The 27,795-nt window shown below is 41.7% G+C and overlaps 1 protein-coding gene across 1 annotated transcript; it reads left to right on the top strand.

Moving 5' to 3' along the window:
- Positions 1–1,721: 1,721 nt before the first annotated feature.
- Positions 1,722–26,268, top strand: LOC122813013 (monocarboxylate transporter 7-like). The gene is made up of 6 exons (XM_044085117.1): positions 1,722–1,956; positions 8,394–8,647; positions 9,917–10,060; positions 11,679–11,807; positions 20,618–21,457; positions 23,235–26,268. The coding sequence occupies exons 2-6, from the start codon at positions 8,413–8,415 to the stop codon at positions 23,498–23,500; spliced, it is 1,614 nt and encodes a 537-aa protein (XP_043941052.1). The 5' UTR covers positions 1,722–1,956; positions 8,394–8,412; the 3' UTR covers positions 23,501–26,268.
- Positions 26,269–27,795: the final 1,527 nt, after the last annotated feature.

Genomic DNA, 27,795 nt, shown 5'->3' with positions numbered 1-27,795 from the left:
ACGTCTGCGTACCTGCATACTGAATACATTGAGATAGTGTAACTGTTGTAGGCACCGGATCGCACTCAGGCAGGGCTGTTTCGTTTGTACCCCTCAACTGTCCAGATTTTGCCTCACATGCCTCCCAATCTGAACTGTACATATTTTCGCACAATGTCCAGATTTTAGCCTCATGTTTTTTGGTCCGTTTTTCATATATTCGTGGTATTCCGGCAAAATAGTCGTAAATCATTACGGATTGCAGTTAGAAAATAATGACAGACACTTGAGTTTCAGACTTCGTATCTTTCGGATACAAAACCTGTTATCGTATCAACTTTCTAAGTTTATAAGAGTACTATTTAAAAGTTGTCCCTATCTGTGGGCCTTTGTCCCACTTTTATTTACGGCTTTGTCCAGATTTCGTGCTCTAAGAGGTTGAGAGGTATGTGCCTCATATTTCTCGTGTGTTCCTCATAAATGTGTGATTTTCAGGCAACTTACTGGGATGATCTGAGGACTGAAGTCACTATTTGTGTTTCAGACTTCATGTCCTTCAGAAAAATGCACGTTAAGACAAATTCTGTTTTTCTAGCAACTTTGTAACAGCAATATTTAAATTCTGCTCATACTTTGGACGTTCGTCTCCGGTGCTGTAAGGCTTTGTCCAGATTTATATATATATTTGAACTAAGAGGTTGAGAGCTATGCCACCGAACTTCTTCTATCGGCTTTTCCCGGTTAGGGGTCGCCACAGAGGCTCATCTGTCCGCTAATGGTTGGCAGTGGAGCTTTGCAGTGTCGCCCAGCCTTCCACAGAAGGCACAGGGACGCCTAGGGCCAATTTAGAGTGTCCAAGCATGAGTTTGGGAGGAAGTCGGAGCACCCGGAGAAAACCACAGGGAGGCTCAGGCCATGCAGACTCCGCACAGAAGGCACCCCAACCGAGCATCAAACCGGCGAGCCTCTTGCTGTGAGGCGACAACGCTAACCGCTGCACCACCATGGCCGCCCTATGCTACTGCTAATAAACGAAAACACGTAAATAAACAACACGAACAACACTGTGTAACAAACAGTTACAAAAAAATGAAAGAAAAATAAGAAAACTCTACAACTAAATATATTGCTATGGACCAAGTCCTACCGGTTGTATCTGTAGGTGGTTGTAGCTATGCTGACCAGAACAGGAATATTTTATATGAACCGGCTAAATTACAGTCAGTGAAGAATAAGCCATTGTAAATCGTCTCCTACTTTAAAATACACTCCACTTGCAAATTAATAGGTCAAAACACCATCCCCTTATCAAGTTAATACACGTAAAACAGAATAGGCACTCGCGACTGCTTTGCTGTACAAGACTTGGTGCAATATATACTGTAACTTTAGGGAAAAAAGATCTTTGCAGACCATGTTTCATTTGTCTTACTTTAAATATTAAACACATTCGGAGTATTAGGTTGTATGCACTTTTTGCTAGTTTTGGGTCCAGAATGCCAATTGTAAACACATAAGCAGACAATAAACTCTGCAGGTGCTTCTGTATGATGTGCCTCCCCTGTTCCAGAGTAGTACGGACGCGCAGTCCCGCGACTCGTAAGACGCGCGCACATATTGGGGCGCGCATTCAAGAACTTGGCAAGGCAGGCGAGGACCGGCTGAAGCCGGTATAAAATGCACAGTAGAAAAAAAAACACCTTTCGAGGCAGGCATATAAAAGGGGTGAAACTTAACAGTGTAGAGTATTACCAAGCTGCTTTTTAAGCCTCCTTTGCGGCAGAGAGTTGAGGCAGACAGCCATGGATTTTAACAAGATTTTTTGAAATATTTATCGACCTTTTACTTGTAGCGTGCCTCATAGACGGGGGCAGAGGGGGTCATTTAAATTAGCTATCATTTTAGGGAATATGTTGTAGAAGGGAATCTTGTTATTATTTGTCGTTATCTGTCTTGACCATTAAGACCACTGCCAGGGTAAGTTGTGGGTGTTTCGTACAAGTAGCTGTAATATGACTTGCTTGAACATTGTGATTGACAAAATGTAGAAGCAGTATTTGTACAAGTAGTTAAGGCAAGTCATTTGCCCACAATTAATTGCAGACGTCGGTATAATAAGAACTTGACATGGTAAGGTAAAGCAGTCATAGTTGCTGTACAATTGTTACTAAAACTCTTGGTGGTCGCTGAGAATGCAGTGCAGTATATTTTAACACACACTTTTTTTTCTTCAGGCTACATCTTCCAGCAAGGTTTAAATATTCCAACACAGACAACTCCATATTTTATTTATTTTTGAATATACAGCTTCACAAGTGGCTTATGTGGAACGCGCCCTTTTGGTGTGTGCTTTGTTTCTACTCCCAGGTGTTCGGTAACCCCCCCCCCCCCAAAAAAAAAATGATGTAATTAATCTTTCAATCTGTTATTGAAGCTGTTAAATCGCTCTAAATATGATAAATGTGTATACTAAAACGGGGGTGACAGTTTTGCTGCGTTATGGAAAGTTGAAGGAAACAAAAAAAAGGGAGACAAATGACCGCACCGATGAGCAGTAACTGCAGCCCTCGTGGCTTCCAAGCATATTAAGCCGGAACGAGCCGGCTTGTGGGTCTTCTGTTCTCCCGATTACGTAATGCTGATGATGCAACGACTTTACTGTACGATGCCCTTAAAAGTAAGGTCTGGGTTGAGCTGTTTTGTGAGGTACAGTTAAAGACAGTGCTAAAGGGGGCTACCAATGGAGTAATTACCCACTTTCCCCAAACGCTCTTGCTAAAGTTGGTTGGTGATCTATGTTTTAGTGGTGTGACCACACACCATGTGTTTGTGGCACAGATGTAACACTTCTGTATTTTTAAGTTTGTAGAACATCTACGTAGGGCTGCACCTTTTGAGATAAACGCATTAGAAGTGGGAGCTAGGTCCTTGGGGAATAATAGGATGGTACTGATGGGTCTCTCTACTCAAGATTCGTGAAGAAGAGCAGCATTCATTGGCAAGGAAAACACCTTCACTTTTTAACGCTTTTGTATTACAGGTTATTCATCCCCGTGAATCTTTGTTTGCTTTTTACTGCAAAACTGGAAATAAATTTTGTTTCTTGTAATCCTGAGCGTTTCCAAAACCACATTATCTAGACAAGTAACCTGGTCTAAAATTCTTCACCCCCCCCCAGCCCCCTAACATACCTTGAGAGAGACAATCAAGAAGTTTTAGCTACTGGGACTAATTTTCCAAGCACGCATTGGTCTTCTTACCGTTATCATAAGCTGATGCACAGATTGAAGTCTCCTTTTTGTGAGTGCCGGTCGCTGATATCCGTACTATGAATTCATTTAGGACATTTGTCTTTGAGAGAGGGATTCTGGTAAGAATAGATGTGGTATCCGGATGGTTGAGGCAGTCCTTCAATTCAGGGATGGCTTGTATATCGTACTTTGTATTGTATTATGTGCGCTGCCTAAAGAGACTTTACTGAGCACTACAAACTAGTTCCAGAGAGTGCTTGTCGAGTTGCTGTTTACTTTATTACCTGCATAGCAACATTTGTTGATACTACTTCGACTCTCGTTTGAAAAGAGCAGGTGTAACATGCAAATCAGAGCAGAATACAGTCCATGAATGTATCTGCCAAAAAAAGTGTTGGGGGGCTGCTGTAAAGGTCTTCAGCTGAATGAGTGGACAGAAGTTAGGAAAGGTCAGATGAGTCTGATAAAAGGCACAATGTGGATGATTCCCTTAAACTTGCTTTTTATGTGGTGCCTGGTCAATGTATTGCACCTGGCAAGGCTCCATGAGTTTTTAGGTAGCCACTAAGAAGTTGAGAATGTGTGGTTAGCCTGCTGCCTTTACATCTGAGATAAAATATTTTAGACAGTATAGCTCGCAGATGTTTAGAAAGTGGGGGGTTCTTTTTCTTCTGATTTACAAGAAATTTCCACAAACTCCAAAAATAGAGCACACATCTGTAAAGAAGAAAACTGGTTCATTTGTAATCCCTGTCTGGGGAAAGAATGGTTTGCTAAGCAATACCACATGGCTTCCTGCCTGTGTCATTATAATTGAAAGCCCTAAGCAGTGGTAGTGAAGGTACCAGTAAAAGCAAAATAAGTTCATCCTTCTGCATGGTCTGAAAGACTGCATGTTGTATGGGTATATGGCAACCCATTAGTGCCTAATGGAAAATTAATTAAAATCCCATCACGAGAGTACATTCTAAAGCTAGTGTGATTAATGCAGTTTATAAGTGGTTAATGGAACGCAAGCCACGGTGGTGCAGCGGTAGCGTTATTGCCTCACAGCAAAAGGTTCTTCCGTGCGAGTCTCAGCTGGAGCGCCTTCTGTGTAGAAGACGTGTAAATGCGTGCCTTCGTTGAAGGCTGGGCGTCGAGCTGGCACCTCGGCACCCATAAACAAAATCTACTGCCAATCATTAGCGGACCGGAGTTCCGCTGTGACGACCCCTAATCGGGAAAAACAGAAAGAAAAACTTAAGCAGTTAGTGGAAAATTCACTCTTGTTCCTTCAGAGTAGAACATTTCTAATGTCATATGTACTAGCAACTTGTGAAGTTGCTTTTTCCTTATTTTGAGTAGCAATATATCAAGACTGCTCATGTTGGCTTAAGTACATAGTGTCCCACACAGACATTACTGTCTGTGCAGGCCATTAGTGTGTGCTTTTTTTGTGGACTGTCGTTACGTGTACTTGTAATAAGGATGTCTTGATTGTGCCTGAGTGGTCCAATGAGAGCAGCCTAGTCCACAAGTTACCGAACAAGCCTTTTTGTGCCCATATCTTGTGTCCAAATACTACACTGGGTTTCACCAGTGATGCAATACAATGCTGGTGTGTGCGATATCTCTCTTTAGTGGAAGGAACAAAATGCTCACTTACAAACTATAAAAGCAATGTGTAAAGCTTGGTTCTAGAAGCAAACAACATTCATTATGTTTAGTCTTGTAGCCACAGCACATGGCTACTTCTAGTGTTCATCTGATGTGGTATTATTCTTACTGCATGTCCTAGGGGCCATAGTTTTTAGCTAGCCCTGGGGGGCATACCTTTTAGCTATTTTACTAAAATCTAGTAAAGGCACATACATACTAGAAACATACTGGTATTGCTTTTCAGTAGAATGGCATGCTTATTTGCAATGTGTTGCAAAAATAGTTGCATCTAGCCAAAGTAAACTACTAACCCGCCATTTTCTTGGTTGTCTGGTTGTCTGGTTTACAATTTAGGTTCATAGGAATAGGAGAAGTTGCTAGAGCTAGGTATGTAAACAGAGCACTGCCCCCCCCCCCCCAATGCCTTTGAAGATGTCTAAATTCTGTTAACAGTGCCTTTCTCTCGAACTACAGTGGGTTGATAACATTTTTCTTATGAATAGAGTAATGTATATGTTACAAGCAAAAAAGTGAGCATGTGCATTTTGGGGGAGGGGTGGAAAACTTGGAAAGATTGAGACTTGGTTCCATACTGGGCACATTACTGGTTTTGAAAGTTTTCTACATCCACAGCTCTATTCTGCACATGACAAATCTACAGTTGTGTCTAAAAGATGTATTAAGTCCAAAACTGGCTTACTTCCACCAAAGTGTCATATAAGAATATGATTAGACTAAACAAACATACCTAGAGGGAAAGGACAGGGTATTCTGGGTCTGAAAAAAAATATTTGGTATGGCGATATGAAGGGAAGGGAGCACCATTTCTAAAACACCAGCATGATTAATGATGGTTACTTCAGGTGTTTTAAAATCTTTAACCAAAAAGGAAAGGAGGTTCAGTGACTTAAGTCTAGAGATATGTGTGATTAAGTCCTCTGGATTCAATCAGATTTAAAGCGTGTCTTTCATTCACTCCATACACAAACCATATCACGTATATGATATGATTATTAGAGAAATTGGTTCTGTTAATTTTGTTTTGGTAGTTACAAGCAAAATTTCAAAATGAAAATTGTATAAGTTACAGTGAACTTGAATTGTACAAGTAATGGCAGCTGAAAATGAAGTGCACTTTTGGGTTGCTGGTACTTTACTACTGTATCTGTTTCTTCAGTGGAGCATGGTGTTTTTATTCTACATTACCATAAAATATTTTTGGTTATCTTTTTTAATAATTCCATTATGCTGAAGCTTGTAGCCATACCAAGAAAAGCTGTGTCGAATGTTGACTTGCTGTTCTTCCCCACAACAGTTGCGTATTTCTGTTCACCCTATTTACTCCCCTTTTCCTGTTGTGTCTTTGGTCTGGGTGTAGCTTGTTCTCTTCTAGTCCTTCCCACCCCTCGCCCAAGCTGAGGTAAGCTGGTAAGATACAGAGGACAGTTATCCTTAAACACAGATTCATCCTACTGCCCCGCAGCCCTTAAAGGGTGTTAATGGTGGACATTGTAAGGAGTGGTACAGCGCAGTGTTTGCCATTCTGTCTAATGGTGTTCACTTGATGAACGTTATCTTCATCCTTTTCTGCTGCCCAGAAAATCATCCCTTATCCCATAGTCTAGATGTTAAATATCCTAACCAGTATTCAGAAAGCTGATATGTGAATTCTGCAACATGCCCCCCAAAACGCCCAAACTGTGGTTTAGAATAGTGGATGGGCGAGTTCTTCTAAGGGAATGATGGCCAGCAATGGGGTTAGGGCATGTCATAAAAATCTACCAAATAAAATATTCTTCCATTACTTCAGTTTAGGCTTTTCATTTTGAGTTTGACATCTTTCATTTTATTGTTTTGGAAAATCCTGATGCTTGCATCAACTTTTTTTGTAGTATCCCATGTTTGCTTATTTTATGGTATTGCTCCAACATTTGGTAGGAGGTTGTATGTATTATTGTGACTTAAAAATAGAAGTGCTACTTTTATTGTTTTAATATGTATTTTAGTGGCACACTCTAATTTGCTGGTTGGCTTTTCAACACTGCATCTTGTGTGCCATATGGCTTTCACAAGGTGTTTAAAGGGATGGACAACCCACAAAAGGACTACAGCTAAAAGTGATGTGAAAAGCAGGTAGAGCTTTACATTCTAGCCCAATATGCACAACCTTATTTATTTGACAAAAGGTTTAGGATGTGGCAGATATTGTGGTGCTCAGTTTCTCTAAATTGAACAGAATAGATTAAAGTTCTGGTGAGGCAAATGCTACTAATGGAATATGAATGGACAGAGGTTCAGAAACTTTCACTGGAAGTAAGAATGTTCCTCAAGGACGAATGCCCTATATCCTTCAGGTTTGAATTGGCACTTGTGATCCAGGCACAGGGACGAGGGTGACACAGAATTAGAGGATACGAAATGCTAAATACATGTAAGGTCAGTACACTATTTAGCCTGCAAAAATGTACATTGTGGTCACTCTTTAAACCCATTAACATTCTGAGTATACTAGAGATGAGTGTACATTGTGGTCAAAAGTGCAAGTGTATAGAGCTAGTAGGTGTTCTAGTTCCTGTCCAGATATGGCTGTGTGCCGGACTACATCAGCCTGTAAATGTTTTGTGCTATGTGTACACCTAATTTTGTATTTGTGCAATGGGCCCGTTTTGTGAAAGTAACATCTGTGTAACTGCTCGAAGATCTGGAACTTTTCCTGAGCTGTGTATGCATTAAAGACTACTCCATGTGCAGGTTACAGGGTGATGCACTGCTGATACAAAGAATTTGACTGCATTACTCTGTAGACATTAGACACATCAGACTGAACACTAGCCGCTACTGGAGTTTTTGTGTAGTTATTTATGTTGAAAGTCCTGGATAATTCCTCTGCTTGTCCTTTTAAGACCAGTATTGGATACATGCAGAGTAGCTTACATTCTTGTGTATGCTGCATATCCACTTTGGCTGAGTTTACCAGTCTGACTTTTAAGTATAGGGGTAACTGGTAGTCCTTCAGTGGTTTGTGTGTGTAATGCTCAAAACATCAGTAGGAGGCTGTGTAGAGCACTTTCCTTCCATATGTGATTTATTTCTGAGTGTAATGCTTTTCCTTGGACCTCCTAACATAAGAAGGGAGGTGGAAACTACTTAATGTATTTGTGCATGAGCCTAGACTCCCTCGTATCAGGTCTCGCTGGAACCAGACCTTAGGCTGGATAAATGAATGGCTGGTTAATCAGAAAAAAGCATACAAAATAGTATTTATAGATTGTAAATCAGCTATAATAACACAATTTGTGTTAGTATGCATTTTTCTAATGAATATGAAGTCTAAAACTAAATGTATGTCATCATTTAGCTCAGAGGAGGTGGAAGTGTTGTTCTTCTTCTGTATTTTTCTAGGGCTACAGCAGAAATGTGATGGCTGGTTAAAGAGAAGCTGGATAAGAGAGAGTCTATGGTAGCTTGTTTGGAGTTGGTTTTACTTTGGATGTTTTACAGTTTCTTCTCTCTCCTTTCCAGAGAGCCTAACTGCTAGACCATGGCACCCCTTGCTAAAATGAGAAGCTGCACATCGGCCAAAGTTTACACAAAGGTCCCTGATGGTGGATGGGGATGGGTGGTGGCCGTTGCTTTCTTCTTTCTGGAAGTATTGACTTATGGCATCATTAAGTCATTTGGTGTATTCTTCAATGACCTGGTCTTATATTTTGATGAAAGTAACAGCAGAGTGTCGTGGATATTGTCAATCTGTACTTTTGTAATGACATTTACAGGTAAGTTGGTTAGCATTAACATTTTGTTTTTATTTGGGGGGAGGGCTCTCTCACAGATTCCAAAGTGTTCACTTTTATTTTAACTGGTATTCTGCTTTGTGTCTGAGTATTTGAAGTTACTATAGATAACATGAATAATATCACAGCAACTGATTCATTCTAAGCAGATTGTTCAGAGTGCAGAAATGTTTATTTTTCAGTGTGTTCAAATTTGCACATGCAATAACTTAGTCATAACTGAGATGTCTCCCACACATGCGGTAGCTCACTTTACATTTAGTGCGGCGTTCCCATATTGATTGTGGTCCTGCAAGGTTACACTTTCCATTTAGCAAGTAGGACCTGAACTGATGTGAAGTGAGCAGAGGGTTTTATGGCATGTGGAGGTTGATCATATTGACTGTTTTGCAATTTAATTGCTCTCTAAACCAAGTAAATGTTTAAATAAATGTTAAAAGTATTAATACAGGCATCAGTACTTCAGTCTTAAACCACCTTCCTGAATCTGTAGTTCTTCAGGAAAACTGTGTAAGCAAAATGGTTAACCATGTATTCATTTACAGATTTTATAGGTTAAAAATATTAATACAGGCAGCAGTACTTCAGTCCTAAACCACCTTCCTGAATCTGTTAGTTCTTCAGGAAAACTGTGCAAGCAAAATGGTTAACCATGTATTCATTTACAGAGTTTATTAACACAGCTCAATTTGTTCTTATTTCATCAGTTTCTGATAAAGCAAAAAGGAGGATGGTGTATACAGTGCCTTTTAATTTCACTGGTGTATCCATCCTGTTGTGACTAGATGTGTGTCCCGGCTTTGTTTGCTTCGTCCTAATGTGTACTTTTTCCCCTTGAAAAACAAAACTATACACAATCACAAACCTATGATACGAGTTTCATTATCTTTTCAATGCTAGGGAAACACTTTTTGTGGCTTATATTCATACTGATGGTCACTGAATGTTATAATTGTATTGTGATCATTTGTGGATTTTTGACATGTGGCTTTGACCCAGATCACTGCTGTTTTGGTAGTATTGGGCAGGCTTGCATAATTTTTCCAAAGTTTTATCAGAATATTGGAACATAATCTAAATACAGTTCACTTGTAACATTGTCCGTATTGCAAACTGAACAGAGGACTGTAGAATGGGATTTTTAAAAAGTCTTGTCCGATTTCTGCTCTCTAAAATGGAAGCTTGAACTGTTTCATTAACAGTGAGTTCTGTGTGTGTGCTCTAATGTTCAGTTCAAAATGTATTTTTCAGCTCCCTTGTCAACTGTACTGAGCAACAGGTTTGGCCATCGTCCCATTGTGATGATTGGAGGGTTCCTTGTTGGTCTTGGAATGATAGCTTCATCTTTTGCAAGTGGTGTTGTTGAAATGTACATCACCATTGGAATAATTTCTGGTAAGTTTTGCATATAAAATGCCTTAATCCAACTAGAGTTGCTTTAGGAAATTGTAATAATTTAGGAGTCAAGCATGGCTGGCAGTCTAGTTTTATTATGGAGACACATTTACAGAAAATGCAGTTTAGTAGTTTATGTACGTGTAGCAGGTGTAGTTTATAATTAAAACTTCCATTCCTTTGGTATTATTTTTCCAGGATGAGTACAGCACTCTTCAGTGTATGGAGAAATCAGTATCCCAATCCATAGTAATTGCTAGATTTCGCCTCATGACAGAAGGTTCTGGTGGTCTGGCTTCAGATACCTTGGATACCACTCAGATTTTTACGGTGATTAGACAGAGAGACTAAATTAACTGGGATTACAGTGCAGTACCGAATCACAAAACTTTGCAGCATCCAGATTAGGAAGAGTCAGATATTGGTGTACACATCTGAGTCCCCCTTTACACTTTGCAAAAGCATCCTGTGATCCAGCCCTAATGGACCTGTTGCACATCTGTTAAAAAAATAGCATCAGAAACACCTGATTCAGGGACTGTACTTCACCTGCAACATAAATAGGACATGGTGGAAGGATGGGTTGGTATCTCAGAAGCCCCCCTTCTCTAGATAAGCTTCTCATCCATGTGAAGCAGAATTCATCCCTGCACTTATTCAGGCAACACTTGGATCAGTGGATGGTGAACTGTAAATATACCCCTGGTCTGGTATCTGTCTCTAATATAGAGAGGAAGCTTGTAAATGCTTGGCTATCCATGCCCAAGTATGTATGTGTATGTATATATAAAACCACAAAACCCTTGGGAACCAGTACCTGTCTGATTTTTATTGAGGAGCATGGCAGGCTTAAAAAGGCCCTTTGGAACAATATCATAGTATTTATTATGGTGGGAGTTTTAGGACCACTTATACAAGGAAACAAATCTTTAAGTCTTCAGTTTTAGAAGCAGTGCAGGCAGTTTTGGGGTTTCCTTAGATCCACCCTAGTTTTCCTCTAAACTTCTGCAGTGTAAGCTGACACTGTGCCCCTTTAATACCTTAGTAACTGACAAACTAGCAAAAAACATGGGATGTATTGAAAGAGTGGATAAATTAAGCTGTAGTTTGCATAAGCTAGCACTGTAGACTTCAGCTTGCCAGGGGAGTCATGCCCGCTGCCTCCCAGCACTTGGTTCTGTGGCTCCATTCTGAGCTGGGATGTCTCCTTTGGAATTTACATAAGCTCCTGTTTTGGTTTTTCCTCTCTTTTGGCCATGTTTTTTTTTTCCTGGGGGCTCAGGTTATCTTTCATGCTATCTAGCTATCCATCCAGGACTGTTTCCTGCAGAGTGCCCCTTACTTGCCAAAAGTTGCCGCAATAGGCTCAGGCTTCCACAACCTTGAACTGGAATAAGGAAGGGGGTTACTAAACTGGATGATTTGAAGTTTTTAAAAACTGTCCTAAGTATACAAGAGCCTGTCGGTTGGGTTAAAGTTCCCTTTGGTGACTGTGTAGTGCTTGTGTTATAGGTTAAGCATTGTCTGCATCTAATATATAAACAACTTTAGGCAACTTTTATAAGTGTATTGCCATTCTGGAGTGGAGCCTTATCCTTTTTGCTGTTTTGTTTCACAGGCTTCGGCTATTGTCTCTCTTTCCTTCCAACTGTTTCCATTTTGGCTTTGTACTTTGATAAGAAACTCTCACTTGTGGCAGCAATTGCATCTACAGGAGAATGTGTTGCTGTTTTCGTTTTTGCTCCAGGTAAGCTACCCACATTAATTTTTACAGTGCTGTTTTAAATGATTGCTAAGCTAAATGCAAATTTCTCTTCAGAGTGAGTGTGAGTATTCAGTCCTCACTGGCTGATCATCAGACCACCTTCACTGGCACAGAGTGTATCACATGTGGTTACTAACTGCCTCATTTTCAGTTGTTTGTTCAAACATGAGTGGAGGCATGAATAACAGTTTGCCTACTGTTAAATGTTTGGAGGATATACACAGCTAAGACACTGCAAGCTACTATATTTGGCCAACATGATGTAAATATCTGATTATGTTCTTGCGACTAGCACAGTTTAGATTGTCTGAAGATTGTCATTAATGGGGCAGTCAGGATCTGATTCCACATTCAGACACCCTCAATGCACTTGCAATTGGTGGCTACATGGCATTAACAGACTAACAGGCAGCACATTTTTGATAGGAACAGAAATCAAACTATAGATGTTATGTTGTCCTATCTCACCTTCATTCTTACTGGTTGGGTTCAGAGCTGATCCTTGGCTCCAACTCGGCCACATAGTATAGCTCAAAGTCTTTCACTTGGTTCATGGCTGAAAACCTATCCCATCGTGCAGCATGTGATTCCCCAGATCTAGTTTGCCACTTAACAAGATTGGAGGCTCTTCTTGGCTGTGGCTAAATGTTTGAAAAATTTGTATATCTTGTGTTTTTCATAACTGTTGTTGGCCTGCACTTAGTTATAGCTGATTTATATAGATAGTTTTCTTTCTGCTGTTGTGTGTGCTGTTTATATTTTACATTACTGTGATTGCTTAGTTGGCCGTCGACTTTAGTCGCAGGCCTATTTTCTTCTTTCTATCCCGTCGGAAGTCTTTAGTGAAGTCTGTTTTTCTAGTGTGGTATTCCTTATTAGTGAGTCTTGGCTTGTTTGAGTTAGAGAGTCAAGTGCCCGTTTAAATTAGAGGGCTTAGCTAATTTTTTGTTTCCTTAGCTAGTTTTTCTCATTTAGTAGCAGTGCTAGGTCCATTTAAGTTAGAGGGCCTAGCGCCCGTTTAACTTAGAGGGCAGAGCTATTCTTTCCTTTTAAAATAGATGTGCCATGAGTTTACATTCTTATAGAGTGCTATTAGGCTTGACATATTACATGTGTTTTTCAACTTATACCGTTTCCTGTTAGTGCTTTCAATTTATAGTGTTTTGTAATTGTGCTTCCTTCTCATGTCTAAGGAAGGTAGAGAGAAGGAACCTAAGCCATCTGGCTTTAAAAAGTGTCAAAAATGTTCATAAAAATGTCTCTAACTGATGGTCATAGCATTTGTGTTTATTGCTTGTGGGGCCATTCACCTGCAGGAGTCATGTACCTTCTGTCATTCTTTCAGTTCACTAGTTTTGCAAGAGAGAAAGAATACGCTGATAGTCAGTGGGCTACTAAAAACTCCATTCTCTGAAGCTTTAGAAAGTCAAGAGTACCTCCTGTAAGCCTAAGTCCCCTTCTTCAAGAAGTGACAAACCTTCAATGAGACCTTCTCCTTCCTCCTCATCTAGTCATTCGGAACCACCAGAGAAAATATTAAAAATTTCTACAGACATATCAATCTCTTCGGCTCCACAGGATTCGGAACCGAGAGAGATCTTGGACTTGGACAAGTCAAGTCCTTCAGCTCCACAGCTTTCAGAGACAAGAGAGACTAGCTTTGGGAGTCAGTCCACTGAGTTATTACTGGTCTCCCCTACCTTAAGATCTCCCATATTGGAGAGATCTCGCTCACCTACCCTTTCCTCCAGGTCGTCTGGAAGCTTATCATATGATGATGTGACAAGGGTGGTGCGCAGACTGCTGGCCAAGTTATTTTTGGCTCTGACCCAACTGGTTCCAGAGCCTAATAAGACTCTTTCATCCATGTCAATTCCTCCTCCGAGCCAAGCTGGATCTTTGGAACCGGAGTGCCATGTACCTTTTGCTGTAGAATCTTCTGTACAGAAACCCGTCCAGGAGATTTCGGAACAGTTGTCTGCTCAGGCACCCTTGGTGCCTTCTGGGGTGTCTAGGAGCTAAAGTTCTCCGGTCATTTCCGGGGGGGGGTGCTTGGACCCGAGTCTCTTCGGTTCTGAGCTTACTTCTCGGGGCTTCGGTGTGGGTGAGCTTGGCTCCTACATCGAGCTCGGAGCCAGTCTCATTGGAGCCGGGGATTCCTTCTACTTTGGAACTGGGGGCATCCTCAGAGCCTGGGGAACCTGCTTTCGAGCTGATGCAGAGTATGCTGTCCCCACCTACAGCTGTGCACAAGGGTAATGGTAGTCTTCCCTCTAAGACACCGGTGTCTGTCTTGGCACCATCCCATCCTCAGAACAGCGGAGATTCAGGGCCTCAGGTAGCCCCATTGGGCGAGTCACACTCTCCCGAGACCTCCCCAGAATACCCTTCTGTGGAGGCTCCTTGGAAGAAAACATGCAAGAGGAAGCGTTTGGACTCACCAGATGAGTCAGTCACCTCAGACACTGATCTCGACGAGTCCAGAAGGGTCCCCACAGTCGCCCTGTGCATATATCTCCTTTGCAGTTATCTTAGAATTCCTGAAACAGAGAGGTGGCTAGAAGCCCATCAACCCTTCTGATGAGGAGTCAGTGCACCTAAAGGCCTTTGGATCTCAACCTTCAGCCTCCTGGGTGTCTCCGCCTTTTGATGAACTAATGGAATTGGTTAGTCGAAAGGTGTGGGAGTCACCAGACACAATGGAACCAGTCCCTAGGAGACCAAATAAATTTATAACAGCTCCATCAGAAAAACACTCTTACTAAAGGCATTCCTGTAGATGCTATGGTGGTGGCATCAGCCACCAAGAAGGAACTCTCTGAAATGTCCTCATCTGTCCATTCACCGAACAAGGAGTCTCGAGCGATGGATAGATATGGGAAGCATATTTTTTAGTCAGCGACTTTTACCGTTAGATCGCTGAACTACCGTACACACTTCACTAGGCTACAAAGATCTCCTGAAGGAGTTAAGAGATACTCTCCAAGGTTCACTAGCTGCATGGGTTTCAGACAAAGTGACCTCTCAGCTATCCACCTTAAATTCCATAGTTAACTCCTCCATGAGGCTGATTTCCTTTTCAATGGATGGAGCGAGCAGGGCAGCGGGTTCAGGAGTTTCCCTAATGAGACACTCCTGGATGCGCTTGTGTAACTTTGAGGAACCTTTTAAGTCTACCTTTGTCAATGCCCCTTTTGATGGTTCTTCACTCTTTGACCAAAAGTCAAAGACGCACTTACCAGATGCGAGCAGGAAGGAAAAACTCTCTCTGCCGTTGGAGTGTGTTTTTCTGTCCCTTCCAGACCCTATCCTAAGGGTCGGAAGGGTGGAAAAATGTGGTTCAAGAAATCCCAGGAAGTTTTTCAGGGCGCATGATGTGAATCCTTCCCCAGGGGTAGAGGGGGTCAATAATGGTAGACGCACTTACAAGATGCGAGCAGGAAGGAAAAACTCTCTCTCTGCCATTGGAGTGTGTTTTTCTGTCCCTTCCAGACCCTATCCTAAGGGTCGGAAGGGTGGAAAAAAGTGGTTCAAGAAATCCCAGGAAGTTTTTCAGGACGTATGAGGTGAATCCTTCCCCAGGGGCAGAGGGGGTCAATAATGGTAGACGCCATCCATGAGGCAGAGGGGGTTCGCAAAATCAGGGTGACCGTGATTCCTTTCGTGGCCGACCTTTCCAGCGCTCCTGAAAGAAGGCCCATCTGTCCTACTCTGGAGGCAGTCAGCAGGGCGATTATCTTTGTACCCAGAAGCCTGGCGAGACATCACAAGAGACAAGTTGGTACAAAGCATAATATGCGGAGGTTATTCCATTCCCTTTTCCCTTCCCATCCCACAACTCAGAAGCATCCTGGACATTCCACCCAGTCTAAGGGAACAGGCAACTATACAGATTCAAACGTTGCTAGACAAGAGTCATCCAAGAAGTCCCCGCAGACCAAATAGGATTCGGAACTTACTCTAGCTTCTTTTTAGTGCCAAAAAGAACAGCGGACTGGAGACCCATATTGGATCTCAGCAAACTAAACAAATCTATAAAGAAGTCCAAGTTCCAAATGGTAACACTGCAGTCAATTCTTCCCTTTTTAGGGAAAGACAATTGGATGTGCTCAGTAGACGTCCAAGGTGCGTACTACCAAATAAAAATGGACAGATCATCAAGGAGTCACTTACGCTTCCAACTGGGAGCTAGTCATTACCAGTTTCAAGCCCTGCCGTTTGGTCTCACTACAGCTCCCAGTGTTCACCAAAATGCATGACAGTAGTCACAGCTCACTTGAGATGGCTAGGAATCCAGGTGTTTCTGTACCTAGACAACTGGCTCCTGACTGCCACCACTAAGCATCTACTACAACAGTCAAGAGACCAAACCTTACAAATTTGTTCTCAATTAGGGATAACAATAAACTTAGGGAAATCTGCCTTGTTGCAGGGGAGCATTATCTGGGGAGGATGGTCCAAGGCACATGGCAGGAACACAAGACCCATTTGCACATCAGTGTTCTAGAGATGAGAGCAGTGCTCTTGGCGTTGTAAGCACTTCAGTGCTCTCTTCCACTAGGAACAATTGCAATTCAGTCAGACAATACGTCGGCGGTTTGGTACATAAACAAGCAGGGAGGAACCAAGTCTTACCCCCTTTGCTGAGAGGCTCTCAGAGTATGGCAATGGGCAATCTCTTCCCAACGCTTTCTGGTAGCAGTGCACATCTCGGAAGTCCAATGTGATACTCCTGAAATGGGGCCAGCCTTGCTGCGACCTGTTTGCCACTTCCATGAATGCCAAATGCAGCAGCTATTGTGCCCTAATCTCCCCTCTGGGGGAGTCACCCAGGGATGCTCTTGTTCACGATTGGCCCTCGGGACTACTTTATGCATTTTCCCCATTTCCCCTAATACCACAAGTCATTCAGAAAGCCTACTCATTGGGAAGCAGGATAATTCTCATCGCTCCATACTGGCCTCGTCAGATTTGGTTTCCCTTCCTCTGGCCTTATCTTCAGGAGCAACCGTGGACTCTAGACCTAGTTCCAGATCTTCTGACTTATATGTCGGGAACGCTCCACCCCCTCCCTCCAAACTCTCAATTTGCCAGCATGGCTGCTCCAGTTCCCAACTTAGTCAGGCTTCACAATTTTACGCCAGTAGTTAAACACATCCTGGCATCCGCGCACAAGGCCACTAGGAAGCTATACTCTAGCAAATGGAAAAGGTTCTCACTCTGGGCACAGAGTAAAAACATCGATCCCTTTTCTGCTCTAATCACTTCTATTCTTGAGTTCCTATCAGAGCTTTTTCAACAAGGTTCAGCAGCAGCTACTATCAAGGTGCAATTAGCTGCAATCTCAAATTTTCATATAGGTGACGGAACTTCGAACTTGATGCCACACAGGTTATGTAAAGCATTCTTAAAAGATACCTGCTTATCAAGATCCCCCATTAAAGAACCACTTTCATCCTGGGACTTGAACTTTGTTGTAACATATCTGACCTTGCCCCCTTTTGAACCCTCATCAAGTTGTGACCTCAAATTTCTGTCTTGGAAGACAATTTTCTTAGTTGCTATTACCTCTGCAAGAAGAGTTTCGGAATTGCAAGCTTTATCAGTCAGACCTCCTTATTTAATCTTCCATAAGGATAGGGTTTCTCACCGGACAAATCCATCATTTTTACATAAGGTGTGTTCACAAAATAACTTAAATCAATCTATTGAGCTGCCAGTGTTTTTCCCTAATCATGGCAACAGGGCAGAATACAAGCTACACCAGTTAGATGTGCATAGACAAGTTTTCTTCATTTTACATAGAGCCAAAGATTTCAGGAAGTCTGATCAATTGTTTGTTTCCTTTTCAGAAGTCAAAAAGGCATGCCAGTCTCTAAAGTTTCACTCTAAGTGGCTCTCAAATTGCACTACCTTTTATTTACAATTCTAATAACCGACAACTACCATTTAAAGTCAAGGGTCACTCTACTAGGGCCATGGCAATGTCATCTGCTTATCTAGCTAGACTATCAATGGATAGTATTTGTGCCGCTGCTACGTGGGCAAGACCTCGCACCTTTATCTCTCATTACAAAGTGGATTTGGCCTCCAGGGACAGGGACTCCTTTGGTTGCACTGGGCTGAAAAGTGTACTAACATGAGCCACCAAGGGAGCATGGTCCCAACCAGTAAGAATGAAGGCAAGATAGGACAACATAACATAAAGAAGTTATGTACTCACCATAACTTTCCATGTCCATGTCACCATTCATTCTTACAATCCCTCTCACCTTCCCCTGCCTAATTTCTTCCTTGGACAAGGAGCTTCTCTGGCTTTCTTCCCTTTTAAGTATCCTTCATTATAGGACTAGTGTACTCATATGGCTGTGGTTAGCAGCAAACAAGATCTGGGGAATCACACACTACATGATGGGATAGGTGTTCAGCCATGAGCTAAGTGAAAGACTTTGAGCTATAGTATGTGTCCGAGAACTCAACCAGTAAGAATGAATGGCGAGATGGACAACAAACATGGAACGTTATGGTGAATACATAACTACTTTTTATAGGGCAGCAATCTAAAATTTGAGTAGGTCATACCCACAAAATGTTGCTAGTTTAATGCAGTGTTACCCAATGGTAGGACCAAAAAAGATGGGTAAAGTCTCCACACTGGAACACACAGGAATTTTCTCAGGTGAGTTTTTCCAGATTTAGTGTGACAGGACTGGAGAAATGGTCTGAAACCTGTCTGGATGTATTTGGTGCAAAGTGTACTGAAGCAGAATCCTCAGTTTATTGGTTAAAATTGGAGAAAATGGACCTGGATGTACTGATATCAGGTGACCCAAGGGAAGTTAGCACCGAACCCCAGTGAAGAGGGAGAGTGAACTTGCAGAATGGAGCAAGCAGAAAATGTTCTCTCTCCTGTAGTTAAAATACCCTAATTGCAAGGTCAGTGTAATAGAGCAGATTTTGCAACCCAAAGTAGCATATGGTCTATATTAAAGGCCACTGACAGTGTGAGCGTGGCATGAGAAAACAAGAAATGCAGCAGGGCACACTATTGGAAAGAGAGTCTGGTCTGAGATGAGGAGAAATATTTCACTGAAAAGGTAGTGGACTGGAGCAGTTTTTGTGATGTGGTAAGGCAAAAACTGCTGACTGGATTAATGAATGGTACTGAAGTAAGGTATGCCGTAGACACTGGCTGAATAGGATCGAGACTTTATTCATTATGCATGTGATTTACATCTATATTTTTAGATAGGCTAGAGTCCATCTGCTGCATTCTGGCTTTATAATTTAACATAATAATGAAGACTACATGCATATTCTGCTAATTTCTGTGTCTATTTCAGAATCAAAACAGAAGATGGTTATGAAGTGTACTGTGTTTTGCTTATCCTTGCAGTACTGCATTTTGCCACATCTGTAAGACTGCAGTCAAACCACTGTTTTGACTTGGTCAGTTTGGAACTGCTCCTGTATTACATCAGTGCACTTTATCTATACCTTGTGGCAGATTGTCACTTCTTTAATGGTGTTTAACTATAATTTGTTAACCACATATGCCTGCTTGGGAGAAGTGCCTTTCTTTAGGGGGTGGCCTATGAACACAATGTAGTTAAACTACAAGTGGAGCTGGGAAGTCAAACCTGTGACTGGCTTCTAACAGCCCTTGTTTAGTGCACAGTCCACTAAATGGTCGGCTCTTTTTCAAGTAGTGCTGCAGCACCATGGCATAAGTGCATAAAGTCTTACCTATGGCCCAAGTGGCCTGGGTTCACTTAGCAGCTCAGGCGTCTGAGGTGCTGGCGTTGGAGGATGAGTATGCCGATCATGGAGAAGGGAGGGTGTATATTTGGGCATGTCCTTCACTCTGCATCTCCAGGGAAAGCTAGAGATGAAAGATGGGGGTATGTTAAATAGAAGGTTGAGGTTGCACAGGTTGAATGATATGCCAGCATGTGCCACATTGCACATCTGCCCCAGAAGATGGCAAGAGTGCTTGTAGGGGCAAGTGGAAGTGGTTGGCACATACATGTAACATACCTTTGAACAATGTCATGCTGCACCACTGTCCTTGATCTCCTAGTTGATTTCAGACATGGGTCTGGTTCGGCTCATGGGAAGCTAAACTGGGTCTGTTAACCTAGGACCAAGTGGATGGTCAATTGCAAAGTGACAAAAGTCCTGTGTTTGGGTGTTCTTAATGTTGTATTCTTGGTCTCCTGCAGAGGGTGGAGGTAAATAGCAGTTGGGTCTGTGACTGTCTCCCCATCGCTATTTATTGATGTGGTAGAGTATTGATAAATTTAGGCAAGATAACTGTATGTGACTAGGCCCCTTCTTTCAGAGCCTTCTGAGATTTGTAGGCACTACATAATGTTTGATGGGTGGGTTGGGGGCTTGAAGTTATACCCTACTGTTGAGCAGCAGTACTTTATCAACTCCATCTAGGAAAGATACCTTTGTTTTTCTGTATTAAAGGTAAAACTCTATTTATCTACCTAAGGGTCAGTTTGTTGCCCACATGACTTACAGATGTGAATTACACGTCTACAGAGTAGCTTTACCTCAACTAAAGTCTTCATGCTTTACTGTAACCCCCCAGACTATATATTACTTGTGATGATGCAATCATCTTCAGATGCAGAGGAATGAGATGTGGTAAAGTTGTAATGTAGACTTGCGCAATGGTTTGAAGTCTGATTGTAGTCGTTCTTCTAAAGGGTTGATGGAAAAAAAATCTAGTTTTGTGGTTAATTACTGTAGACTTACCTGTATTTCTTCCCTTTTGTTTGCAGCTTTTACTATCCTAAAAGACCTTGTTGGTTGGCGCCATTGCCTTCTAATTGTGGGAGCTCTACAGTTAAACATTATGGTTTGCGGGGCGTTGCTTCGACCAATAATCATTAAAAAGGAGAATGCATCTAAAAGTGAAAAAGAAGAGAAATCCTCACAAGTCGATAATTTGGAAACTAAATATATACTTGAGAATGAACAAACTTGTACCTCCTTTAATTCTGTAGACTCTGGAGTTGTACTTTCTACCTCATGTCCTAATATTCCTGCAAGCATAGTTGTACAAGGGAATGAATGTGAATCTGCAAAGGAAAATACACAGATGCTTCCTGCAAGTGAAGATTCAAAAACAAAACCAGGGAACACACTCCTAGACTTAAGCTTGCTTAAGGAGCTCAATTTTATCTGTTATGCACTATTTGGACTTTTTGCCACTGTAGGTTTCTTTGCCCCACAGTTGTATGTTATTGCACTGGCTGTTAGCCTTGGCATTGATAAAGACAAGTCATCGTATGTACTTTCTACAATGGCTGCTGCCGAACTTGTTGGCAGAATATCTGCTGGCTTGATCCACAACAAGAAGCCAATACGGAAGGTATATATTGAACTGATCTGTGTGCTGCTGCTGTGCGTGTCGCTGCTTTCATTCCCTTCTGCATCTGGGTTCTGGGGATTGATGGTCTGTAGTGGAGTGTTTGGCTTTATGTTGGGAACAGTGGCAGGTACACACATCCCACTCTTGGCTGAAGATGATGTGGTCGGGATTGAGAAAATGTCTTCCGCAGCTGGAGTGTATGTCTTCATCCAGAGCTTTGCAGGATTAGCTGCACCACCCCTTTCAGGTATGTGTTATTTTATAGCAATGTTAAATGCACTGTAGTCAACTTGACCTTGTGTTGTGGAACACTGCTGACCCTTTTCCTGGGTAGGGCTTTCGCAGGAAGATGCAACAGTATCTCTTGGGGGGGGGGGGCTTAAGGCATAAGCTGAAGTAGGGTTAACATTGCTTATCACAGCTGAAGAGGCACTTTGGCTGTGCTGTGTTGTGGAATGTGAATGCCCATGTTGGGAAACTGGTACATGTAGCCGTGGAGCATAAGTGGCTGACCTGAGTTTCCTAACTAGAACTCCCTAGGAGTACAGTACTAAATTGGATTGGAGCTAAAGACTTGATGGCAAATTTGATCTTACATTAAGTTGAAATGCTTCCTCTCCTCCTCCTTCCCCTCCCCATGAATGGATAAAGCAGAGTTTGCAGTGAGACAGATGTTAATGTAAGGTGGCTAGAGAATGGCCTTTGTGCTGGGCTAAGAAAAGTAGCAAATGCCACCCCCCCCCCCATGTCAAACACCTTTACCTACTTCCCTTTCAGTGGGTCAGGGTCTTGATATTAGTGAGATCAAGTGTTCCCCTCACTCTTCCAGTTATATAGTACAAGTGATGCACCTGACAAACCTCATGCATCACATGTGCAGGCTGTTGTCCCCCAAGTGGATGTCTAAACCGGTCCTGTACCAGAGGATTTTGCACCCAGGACTCTATGTATTTTTACTCCTTGATGTAATGTTACCAGTTTTGATAGCGCTAGCAGGCAGTGGGGGGGGGGGCTCTTGGCTGGGACTGTGTTCCTGCTGTCCCACATGGGAACTGTAAGTGCCCTGGACTAGTAAGTGTAACACCATCTCTCTCTCTTACATGTCATTGCTTATTCTCAAATGAGCTGAAAACTTGCAGGTACTCGCCTGTCTAATTTTTTGCCATAGTGAAATGTCAGTCCAGTTATTAAGCAGGTAGTTGCAATACTGTAAACAGATTTCACACTGAAACAGCTCTTTTCTGGGAGGTAGAGCCCCTCCCCTCTTTTCTGGGAGGTAGAGCCCCCCCCCCTTGCATTCCTTGGATGTGGGTGGGGATTTCCAACAGTAGTAGCCACTTTAATGCTCTAACCTATAATCCCAGAAAGTCCCAAACATATCTGGCATGAAATGTGCAGTTCATCAAAACATTTGCCCCATTTCCGTATCTGTTTGCAGTGTTTGAAGACCAGATTCAGGTTGTATAACGGTATCAGGCAGGTTTACATTACAAAGACCTACAATTTCAGAGCACCCTTGTATGTATAGGAAACAACGATAGCGCCTTTGGGCTATGTTCTGACCACCAGTGTTTTCCTGACTGATAGATGGAAAGTGGCTGAAATGCAGACAGTTTTTGGTAATGCGTTTTGGTGAGATTGTGGATAAATGTAGTAAACCCTCTGCTTTCTTAAAATGGATGAAACACACTTGAACATACCAGAGTATTTTCACACATGCTAGTAAGGTTTAACTGGAGGAACTACCAATAGGGTTTGCTATATGTGCTTTTCATGTGTTGCAAGACTGTTTCAGGACATGTTTTACTTGTTTTCACGTGCAAATAGAGAGATTTCAAGGCTGAACTTGATGCAATACGGGAGGTGGCAGACTGGGGTAGTGTGGCATATAGTCGTTTAAAACCCTTTAAATTTGGATTGTGCTTGAGAAGATGTCAGTGTACTAGTACCATTACCTGTCATGCTACGTTAGTAGTGCCTTGTGTTACACAATTAATGGACAATCTTTTGGTTTTGTTTTCCAGGTTTACTGATTGATAAAACACAGAACTATGGCTCTGCCTTCTACTTCTGTGCTGGTGGGATGGCAATCGCTGCGTTGTTCTTGGCATTAGTACGACCCTGCAAGGCAGGAGTGTGCAAAAGAGGGAAACAGCCTGAATCTGTAGACCACAAAGATCCACTGGACCACAAACAAGACCCTAATTACTTGAAAGCTGTAGTAAATGTGCCTGACGATTTTCTAGAATTTGACCTCAAACCAGATCATGAATATGGAAGCTGTGTCTGAACTGTCAGTCTGTTAAGAAATACAGTACAAATGACTGAAATATGTGTAGAAATACTAAGTTGCATGCTGCCTATGCAATGACATTTGTATTAGAGATGAGAGCAAGTTACTTAGGAATGTGGTTAAAGGGAGTTTAGTTTACCTCATCCCCCTCCCCCAATTGAAGCATGTGCTGCCTTGTGCAGACTGCATTCCATCCTTTAAATGGCCTTCTGTGCCCCACGTCTGTCTGGACATGTTTACATTAGTTTAAAAAATGTCAAGTGTTGGAAAATGAATTGTCAGACTGAAGCAAAATGATGAATACGCATTCTGATATGGGCATGGGCTTTATTATAAAAAGCTTTATGTCTCTTCTTCAGTTGTTGGTTAAAAGTTAACACAGACACTATTACATTAGTTCAAGATGTAAAAAAAAGGGTGGGCACACCTAATAAAGCACATGAACTTGACTAGCCGTATACTTGTATCTCCTATATAGTGAAAGGGAACATTAAATTCAGTGCATCAGCTGTGTGGTGTCTTCATCATGGTTGGAGATGCACTATATAAATCATTCCATTCAGATACACTTGTATCTGCCTGAGGGAACACTTTCAAGCCTTTAAAATGCATGCTGAAGACACATAGAGTCTTGCGGGTAGGTTATGATAAATGTAATTTTGTGAACTTCAAGTCTGTCTTTCCTATAGCTGTAAACAAAGAGGCTGGGTGGTGTGCCTCTCAGCAGCTGTCTGGTCCTGGATCACAAAATGCTATGTGTTGTAATTCTGGAAGTGTTCAGCACTGGTGAAGTCCTAGCAGCGATAGGCCATGAGCATATCTGTTTCAATTTTAGAAGTCTCAATATATTTTTTTTTTGTAGGGGCAGTTGTGCTGCTATTTTGGCCCGCTGGCTGCTTTTCTTGTGTAGAGCTAGCTAGTAGCTGAAACCCGAAGCCAGTTTCCAGTCAGTATTCTGAGCCGTATCCCTTTCTTGTAGTGGTGCTTAACCTGTTTCCTAACCTCCTTTTGAAGGGGACTTTGACTTCAGCCCTCTCAGAACTACTGCTCAGGGCTGGATAGCAAGCATGCAGTCCAGGGGACTGGCTCACAACCTTTTGTGGTTAGGCACTGAGGTCTTTGATATAAACTGGGAGTCACCAGGGAGGCATTGAGGTCTTCCCAGTCTCTTCCACCCAGCTGTCTATGCTTACACTTTCAGTACAGGCAGACCCTCTCCAAGCTTTGAAATGGCAAATTTTTATGAGATTATGACTGCATTATAGCTGGCAGATGGTGTACTACTTGTCATTAATTTAATTAGTTTGGGAAACTGGATGAAACATTATATTTAGTCTGCTGCTTTGGGGGAGAGACTAATAGTAACTGAATTATTTAAATAACCCTTTCAGGAGGGCTGTTGGGAGCTAATACCACCCTTTTCATTACTATTTCAGCTTCCATAATGGTGAACAAGGAAGGTTGTCTGTACAGAGTCCTAAAGAGCTGCTGTAATGTGAGCTAGAGCATAAATGTGTTTCACACATCTCCAGGTGCAGCTGTCCCTCATCATGCACAGTCTTTATGGCACTGCTAAGAGTTGCCCCTACAAAATTGCCCCTTTGTAGGTTTCTAAAGGCACCAGGGCTGCATATTGTGTAGCTGTGGCTGGTAATGACCTGCACCACAAATTTTACATTCAGCAGATGTCTGCCTTTAACAATATTGTAATTGCAGCATTTTGTTTGAACTAGGTTTGGGATCAGTGTGCATGTAAGATATTCAACAAGTGTCTGCAATCTATGGTCAAGAGGAATGTCCAGCCTTTAATATTTGGTAGAAAGAGTATCAGCTGCTGGGTCCAGACTTAAAAGGCTTCCCAAAAATTATTTTATGCTTTTAAGACTTAGCGATATTTTTGTGTGTTCTTCACTTGCATATTTATTAAAGCCTCACTGGCTCTTCATTTGCATTGTAAATTATTTTTAATTTTTATAATTATTCATGCAGATGTTTTGTACGAGGTGGAAAAGATAGTGGTAAACTTAGATTCCAGTCAGTAAAATAGCTACCTTGACATTTTTTTTTTGTAATTGATGTCTGATTGTAATTGATGTCTGCATTGTCAGGCAAAGCCACCTAATCTGTCCTCTGTTACCGAAGTCTGTAGCCATTCATTTGTCATTCATTACTTGGCTTGTTTTTGTTGCAAAAATCTACCTTGACATTCCTAACATTTTTATAACTGAAGCCTGCATTGCTCGCCAGGTAATAAAGCTTCCCAAATCTATGTTACCGAATCTGTAGTATTAGTTTGTCATGTAATAATTAACAAAAAAAGGGCATTTTTTTGCAGCAAATTATCGCAACCCTGCTGTCTGGTCATAAACTTGATTCATGAAAACTTCCTGTTTCCCCTCCTAATAATACAGTGCAAAAGACTGAAATTGTTCCACTTTTTTGCCTTAAGCAGAGCATCATGTTTTCCACTCAACACAGTTTAAGTCTGTTCATTTCACGTGAATCTGCTGCTTTGTCACTGGCTGGAAATGTGCAAGAGCACATTATTTTACCTCAGGGCATTTTATTTGTAACCTTGTGTTATTTAAAGAGAATGTATAAAATGTACAGTAAATTATATTTCATTTTATGCTTGAGTACATCAGTATTTCCCATGTAAATGGCGGAGTGAGGCTGACAAAAATGTTTGTATTTTTACTGTAAAAGTTTAAAAATGCTGAAACAGAAACTTTTTTCAATAAAGCGTTTGACTTTGATTTTCTAAATCTGTAGTATTGCTGTGTGATAAATGTCATATTAACAACCAGATAGCATTAGACTAACAACCCTTCTCCAACCCATTCATACAGGTATGACGAAAATATGGCCATGACAAAGGTGCTTTTCCCGTTAACATGGCACCTTGAAGATCATCCTGAGCTACCATTAGCAGGGGCAAATGTGTCCTGTCTAAAGGATGTCGCCTGTAACTTACATTATCCTCTCTTTGCTGCACTGCAGTGCACATAGGGGGAACTTTTAATCCCAGCATCTGTGAGAATAGAACCACTGCCTTTGATCTTCCCGTTTCAAGTACATGGGATGCCTGCTGACAAAGATTACGTTACAGTTTTTTGCTTTGCTCATTATTTATTTTTGTTTTATTTATTTTACATTTGTTTACTGGGATAGTCCGACTGGATATATGTCCATTTTCAGTGGAGGCCTGGGAAGAAAAGCTCCATACATACACACAGAGAAATTACATGTTACATTCAGAGCACTATTACAACACCACACATACAAAGAGGTATTGTACATACAGAGGTATTTTACATAATACAAGTAAATCACTATTACAAGCACATTTCAATAGCACACAGTCTATCATATTTAATATGAAGTAGTAACCTTTCATTAAGAAAGAAAACTAGATGAAGACAGGTGTGACGCCCATGCCCTGGTCCAGCAATCAAAGAGCCACAATCCTCACTACTAACGCCAGTGAGGGGCATCTCATATAGGAGGAATGGATAACGAATACACACAGTAAAGTGCAATTTCCCTTAAGAGCACACAGAGATCACATTCAGTCCAGGCCTGGTCGCTGCCTTGCTCTCCAGGTCCCCAATAAGACTCCCTACTGGCACAGCTATAGGGTCCAGATCTCAGCCTAGTGGGCAAGCTAAAACCTGCAGCACCCTCTCTGTCCAACCAGTGCTTCGTGTCCCTAGCTGACACACACACTTTGAGAAGAGTTTAAATAACCACACAGACAGTCCTGGGGAAGGCTGGTACATGTTCTCCAGCTGTGCCCCTTTTTCCTAGACTATATGGTAGTAACAGATGCCACCACCCACTAATATTTATCAGCTACTCAAAGGCCCTTAAAAGGGTGTCCAATTATTACTGTGCAATATTATTATCCAATTGGTAAGTGTGACTAAGCAGTCAAGGCTTATTAGAGTGACTTGGTACATGATCACTATATACATGCAATGTACTCTAGAGCTTAAATTATCTCTACACAAAACCACCACAGTTGAAAGGTTTTAAAATATTTAATAAATAATAAAAACACAAGACAATACTTTTTACTACACAGTGCTAGTCAAGAATTCAGAGATCACAGACAAATACTTAAAATAATTTGGTAGTACAGTTCTGACATCACAGAAAACACAGTCTAATCTTTCTAGTTGCTAGCTATTTCTAAGAGAAAACACAAGTCTAAGAAAAACTTATATATAGAGAAAAGACAGTGCTGATGAGTTGGATGGTCAAGACAAAAATACTTAATGCTCTCTGATTTT

This window comes from Protopterus annectens, chromosome 10.part0 (genome assembly GCF_019279795.1).
Source record: "Protopterus annectens isolate FY-2018-M chromosome 10.part0, PAN1.0, whole genome shotgun sequence".
Classification (NCBI taxonomy): Eukaryota; Metazoa; Chordata; order Ceratodontiformes; family Protopteridae; genus Protopterus; species Protopterus annectens.
This window is presented reverse-complemented; position numbering and strand designations above follow the sequence as displayed.

Coding starts and splice junctions, on each gene's coding strand:
- LOC122813013 (XM_044085117.1), top strand. CDS start 8,413: ATGGCACCCCTTGCTAAAATGAGAAGCTGCACATCGGCCAAAGTTTAC. Junction 8,648..9,916: donor TTTTGTAATGACATTTACAG/GTAAGTTGGTTA, acceptor TGTATTTTTCAG/CTCCCTTGTCAACTGTACTG. Junction 11,808..20,617: donor TGTTTTCGTTTTTGCTCCAG/GTAAGCTACCCA, acceptor TTTTGTTTGCAG/CTTTTACTATCCTAAAAGAC.